Source organism: Notothenia coriiceps, unplaced genomic scaffold, assembly GCF_000735185.1.
Source record: "Notothenia coriiceps isolate Sejong01 unplaced genomic scaffold, NC01 NC01_scaffold00001919, whole genome shotgun sequence".
NCBI classification, from domain to species: Eukaryota; Metazoa; Chordata; class Actinopteri; order Perciformes; family Nototheniidae; genus Notothenia; species Notothenia coriiceps.
The window spans coordinates 91,846-98,353 of NW_011334620.1; the positions used below are offsets into that span (position 1 = coordinate 91,846).

Genomic DNA, 6,508 nt, shown 5'->3' on the forward strand with positions numbered 1-6,508 from the left:
GGGGGGGGTGGGGAAATATCTGGCAGATTACAATGCGGCCCCCTATTGTCTTTTTCTCTTCACTTCAAAGTCAGTGAAGTCTCGAAGCTGTTACAGCTGCCACAGAGATAAAGCACACTCTGCTCTCTAAAATGTTATACTTAATGGATGAGTACAGAATGTCCTCTGCACACGCTTGTTCTTAAGATGAGTCATCTTTGTATCCACTGATGTGATTTTAGTACAGGTATCACAGTTGTCAACAAGTACAATCCTTAAGGCTGCATGATGCATTTGAAGTAAACACATTTTCACTTTTCAGATCTTTTGATTTATGTATTAATAATGATGTTGATTTGGGTCACATGCACAAACTGCTTGATTTGTTCTATGTATTTTATTAAAAAAGTGTTACAAAAAATGTTTATAAATGTGTCCCTCTCCCTTTGTCCGAAAGGTGTTGTGGAAGGCGACCTGGCAGCTGTGGAGGCCTACAAGTCATCGGGAGGTGACATCGCACGGCAGCTATCATCAGACGAGGTGCGCCTATTAAACCGCTCGTCTGCATTTGATGACGGCTTCACGTTGGTTCACCTAGCCATCCGCTTCCAGAGACAGGACATGCTGGCTGTGTTACTCACAGAGGTCAGTGCAGACAACCAACAGATTGTGAGTCCAGTTCAGGAACCACCTGCCCCGGGGTATCAGCTGATGGACGGGGAACCTTCCAAACACACGGCAACCAACAACTACACTCTGCCATCTAATATCTATACTAGGCAGATTATAGATCAATGTGGATCATTCTGTTCAACAAATGCAACATTGAAATAGTTTTGCATCATGGAAATGTGTTTTTTTATAATCCCATTTCGCCTGTTATTTAAAAATAAATTCAAAGCCATGGTCTCCAGTGGAAATTACCCCCTTGAATCAGGGTTATGATTGCAGCAGAGCTTGTTTCTGGGTCAGCGTTGATGCAGCTTTTTCTTGTGAAGTTTCTTAATCTCAACGTCCAATGAGATCAGCCCGGAGGACTGACAAGGGCAAATGGTCTGTAGAGAGGAAGGAGACACGTTCCTCTCTCTGTGCCTGCGGGAGTATGATAGCCGTTCCTTTTATTTACAACGTTTTTAATTATTTTTATGTTGAGTATTTTGATCTGGGTTCCCTTGTGTGTCTGTGCAACAAGACGGCTGATGTATGTGTGTGTTTGTCTGCAGTGTGCTTGTGCTGAGGTTGGCTGCAGCTCGCTTACCGTCACCACTGTGATCCCAGATTATCTGTAAACACACCTCTCCTCCCACACTGTCTGTCCCAGTTCTTTTTTCTAAGGGGGTCAGTGAGTAACCGCTGGTTCATGCCCCCGAAAGAGCTCCAAATCTGTTCGAACACCACACATATATATACACTTCTATTCTGAGATTAGATTAGTACAAGTGAAATTAGATCTCTGAGTCAACTGTGCCGGAAAAGGAATTTACATTTATTTTTGCTATATGTGCTATCAGCAGCCATCACTAGCTTAAGCCAAAAGTCAAATACTTTCATTACTATTATTACTTGTATTGGTATCTCCAGGAAGCTTCCTTATTGCAGAATTGTATTTAAGCACCAAGACATCTTAGATTCCTACCCAGTTATAGACCTCTGTCTTGTATTTTCTTTTAAAGTATCCTCCTCCCCCTTTACCCTCCTCTGTGCAGGTGTCCCAACAGGCAGCCAAGTGTATCCCTGCCATGGTGTGTCCTGAGCTCACGGAGCAGATCCGCAGAGAGGTGGCAGCGTCTCTTCACCAACGCAAGGGAGACTTCACCTGCTATTTTCTCACTGACTTGGTGACCTTCACCCTGCCTGCAGGTCAGCACCACAAACACATAATATGCAATTATCTTAAAACAATAAGCATGACTGTCATAGCATGAATTCCAGCAGCTGTCCCGAAAGTATGGTTTCTGGGTTTTGTGAAAACTCTGTGGTTGACAGAAACCCAGTTTAGCCCTCCCCTCTGGCTTGCCAAGTGTGTGACAGAATGCTTGTTTTGTTTACTTGTGGCTGAGGAAATTGCTAGTTGTTTGGATGCTGATTGGACATAATCCTATGGCTGTCTGATTCCAACTGTAGAAGATGGAGGCTACGCCTGGCTCACTGTTTGAGTATTGTTCTTGCATACTGAGTATACCATCACCGCAACAATGCATGTTTCTTGTTCATTACAAAGCTATATTTAGCAATTTTGCCAATGAATGTGTAAAATGTCATGCATTCAGTGCTATTTCAGTTGAGCTTCATTGTGTGGAATAGCTATTTATGTTCTAGTATGTTGCTGGTGGTTAGGCTAAAGATTGTTTTTATGTGTTGACAATGCAGACCTTGGTGTATGGCCACTATAGAAAGCCATTCTGTTCAGTTCCACAAAGTCACTGCATTCATTTATTTTAGCTGAAGAATAAGCCTCTGTGTTGACAAGAGCACCGAGCATGCAGTGAAAGCCAGTGGCCATTGTGGAAAGAACAAATCATGGTGGCTTGAGGTGAAATGAGCCATGCCAGAAACAAAAAATCGAGTTGGCCTTTAAATCATATCAGTTAAGAATTATAGCTAGTTAAAAAAAGTATTAATAAAACTCAGACTGTGCTCTCCGTGTCATTCCTTTATAATACCCTTTTTTCCTTTTTGTTGTGTCAGATATCGAAGACTTGCCCCCAGCAGTTCAGGAGAAGCTGTTTGATGAGGTGCTGGACCGAGACGTACAAAAAGGTGAAATATTTACTCTGTCCACTTCCTGACTTTGTGTTGCAGTTACACCAATCACACGCTGTGCTTGCATATGGATGCAATTGCTTGGAGAGAGAGAAACCCGATCCAAGATGACTACAATAGAGGGGAATGGCAAACATTGGGAGCCCCCTCACAAACTGTATGCTATAGTGGGAAGGCTGCCTAATACGGACACTGATATATAACTTCCCTCTTGCCAGCACAGCGTTTTGCCTTCCTGCTTGTCACTCTCCCAGGCGCTCTGTCCTTATCGTGTGGAGCCGTTGCCTCTGCCTTAATCAGCCTAATTGGGTTTTAGGAATTTCTCTGATCCCCATTTAATGATTTGTATATAGCCTCAGCCCACACATGTACAAATATAAACAAAAAGGCATCGTTTTGTATTCAAAGCTGTTCTTTATTTAGCTTCTTGCTTATATGGGTGTCATGTTAAATGAGTCACCTGGGCCTTATTTTTGGAACTACAAAATATTTCCAAAGATACAGAAACCCTTATTTCTCCTTGACTCAATGAGACACTCCTTAATCTCAACCACACTACCCTTTGCACTACCCTTTGAATGACACAAAACCAACATCATTTTTAATTTCTCTGTGCTAACTTGCCCCAATTAGTGACATTGCGCTACACACGTATAATAAATGGATGTTCCAAACCTTTTCTGATGACCTAGTGACGAGCTTTTGAAAGATATTGAACAGACATTAGACTTTCAAAAAAGAAAATGCTGAATTCTTATAACAATATTTATATATTCTTTTTATATATAAGCACTTTGAGCACCAGGAAAAGCGCTATATAAAACAAATTTATTATTATTATTATTCTTTTTATTCTTTTTTATTATTTTGTTTAGTAAGAAGATGTGTGTCCTGCGTAGTGTAGTAATACAATGCCACATTGATTTGGAGGCACTGGGTTAGACGTATCTTTGTATCTACTTGGACGTTTCCAGACTCTCTGTTTTGTGCTGTCCATGTAGAGCTATTTGGACATCCTCATGTCCAATCTGTTTTGACAGGTGTGAGTTTTCATTCACAACAACATTCCTTTCACATGCCATTACATGTCTTGTAACATGGGGAAAAAACGATGACCTTTAAACAACCTTTGCACATTTCTTATTAAAATATAAGTCAACAAAAACACACAAAAGAAACGCAACACCAAAGTGACACTGATACACACAAAAAGAAACCGATGAATCGTAATACACACAAAAACATCACATCTTTGCAAGCCTAAAAATCTAAATAAATAACAAAACCTTAAAGATAGTATAACATTACAAAATCAAATAACAAATAAATGAAGAAAAAAAGTCCCATTTCATTATTGTATGGAAGAACTATCTCTCAGGGTAATTACAAAATATGTATTCCCTTTGAGGTGAAAAACTGTTAATACCACTGAGTTGTTGCAAAGACAAACGGTCTCTAACCCCTGCTTCGTCCTTGTGCAGAGCTTGAAGAGGAGTCTCCCATCATCAACTGGTCCCTGGAGCTGGCCACCAGGTTGGACAGCCGGCTGTACGCCCTGTGGAACCGCACGGCCGGGGACTGTCTGCTGGACTCAGTGCTGCAGGCCACATGGGGCATCTACGACAAAGACTCAGTGCTCCGCAAGACCCTCCACGACAGCCTGCACGACTGCTCCCACTGGTGAGACCCCGGGAGCACAGATACTGAGTGTTTATAGTCCTTTAAGACTCAACCTGTGAGCAGCATGGCGTGCTGACCTGCATCTAGTCTCAGGCATGTTTAGGAGACTGAATGACACAATGCACCAAAGGTAGAAAGTGTTTTTAATTAGCAAACGTCTTTATTTGGGACAAAGGTATATATGCTGCATTTCTGTATACATTTACTGCAGACTGAACAATAGGTGTTTTTTTAATACAATTCTAGACCATTGCAGTTTTAGCAAAACATGCGTGTGTCAGCCATGTTTAACCTTGTTCTTTAAACATTTAGCTTAGACTGTTACGTAAGGTTAAACATTTTACAGGTTAAGTTTGAGTATTTTGGTCAAGCACAAAGAAACAGCTGGAATGTAACCTTCAGTGGTCTCAAGTTATGTTTTGCTTTCTTTGGCCTTGCACGACCATGTTGGAAATTGTGGTTTAGAGGTCGGGATGTAGTCCAAGAATCCAAAATCTGGATGCATGCAGAGATCTGCGACTTTGATCTAGAACTGAGAGGCTTTGACTGGGGATTTCAACCAGTCACATTTTAGAGGAGATTAATGCTCTCTTACGTGTGTGTGTGTGTGTGTGTGTGTGTGTGTGTGTGTGTGTGTGTGTGTGTGTGTGTGTGTGTGTGTGTGTGTGTGTGTGTGTGTGTGTGTGTGTGTGTGTGTTGCAGGTTTTACACGCGCTGGAAGGAGTGGGAGTCGTGGTATTCCCAGAGTTTCGGCCTGCACTTTTCCCTTCGGGAGGAACAGTGGCAGGAGGACTGGGCCTTCATCCTTTCCCTGGCTAGTCAGGTACATGCACATGAAAGCTAACGCGCACATTCATATGGAGGACAGGAGCTTGATGTGCTTCAAATGTGACACACTAATGATGTATGAATTATGCAAGAAGCTTTATTGCTCTTACCGCGGTATACTTAATCTGTCCTGCCCTGTGAAAGTGCATCCTGTCTGTCATCAGCACTTCTCTGCCTCTCACCGCTCTGTGTGACCTCACTGACTAAGTATTTTGGGCGGGTTGTTATTATATCTGGGTGTGAAAGCGCAGTAATTGTGAGTTTGTTCATGTTTTAAACACTTGCTGCGGTAACTTGGCAGAGGGAATGTACAGTATTCATGACTCCATGCCTTGTAGGTTAAAAAAGCCCCCCGGCTTTTTAACTACATGTTCCCCTTTGTGTCGTACTGTCTTTGCAGCCTGGATCCAGCTTGGAGCAGACCCACATTTTTGTTCTTGCACACATACTTCGTAGGCCTATTATCGTCTATGGAGTGAAGTATTACAAAAGTTTCCGTGGAGAGACGCTTGGGTACACCCGTTTTCAAGGTGAGGAGATCTTTCACTGTCATGACAAATAATATTTGAATGTGGAGTGCAGCTCCATGCCAGTGGCCGTATAAGGACTACACTTCTTCTGTGAAACAGCTCCAGCCTACATGTGTCTGCATAGCTTACATAGCAGACATAACTGCCCCTCTGCACTGTCAGTAACCTAACTGCCCCTCTGCACTGTCAGTAACCTAACTGCCCCTCTGCACTGTCAGTGACCTAACTGCCCCTCTGCACTGTCAGTAACCTAACTGCCCCTCTGCACTGTCAGTAACCTAACTGCCCCTCTGCACTGTCAGTAACCTAACTGCCCCTCTGCACTGTCAGTAACCTAACTGCCCCTCTGGACTGTCAGTAACCTAACTGCCCCTCTGCACTGTCAGTAACCTAACTGCCCCTCTGGACTGTCAGTAACCTAACTGCCCCTCTGCACTGTCAGTAACCTAACTGCCCCTCTGCACTGTCAGTAACCTAACTGCCCCTCTGCACTGTCAGTAACCTAACTGCCCCTCTGCACTGTCAGTAACCTAACTGCCCCTCTGCACTGTCAGTAACCTAACTGCCCCTCTGCACTGTCAGTAACCGCTATTTACAACATGTTTCAGGCTGTTGCTTTCCTTAAGGAAGTATTTGGGGCTGTGTGACTCAGAATAACATAAACAACAGAACACGCATGCCTATTTATAGGGAGTGGTGGAAAAACTATTGTAATTATTTACTTGAAG

At 42.9% G+C, this 6,508-nt stretch overlaps 1 protein-coding gene across 1 annotated transcript in view; it reads left to right on the plus strand.

Moving 5' to 3' along the window:
- Positions 1-399: 399 nt before the first annotated feature.
- Positions 400-6,508, plus strand: part of LOC104964458 (ubiquitin thioesterase ZRANB1-like) — a 10,367-nt gene continuing 4,258 nt past the window's right edge. Inside the window, exons 1-7 of the mRNA XM_010793258.1 lie at positions 400-624; positions 1,686-1,839; positions 2,668-2,739; positions 4,224-4,422; positions 5,125-5,245; positions 5,651-5,780; positions 5,880-5,937. Of these exons, the coding sequence (XP_010791560.1) occupies positions 400-624; positions 1,686-1,839; positions 2,668-2,739; positions 4,224-4,422; positions 5,125-5,245; positions 5,651-5,780; positions 5,880-5,937 (959 nt within the window). The remainder of the gene's footprint in view (positions 625-1,685; positions 1,840-2,667; positions 2,740-4,223; positions 4,423-5,124; positions 5,246-5,650; positions 5,781-5,879; positions 5,938-6,508) is intronic.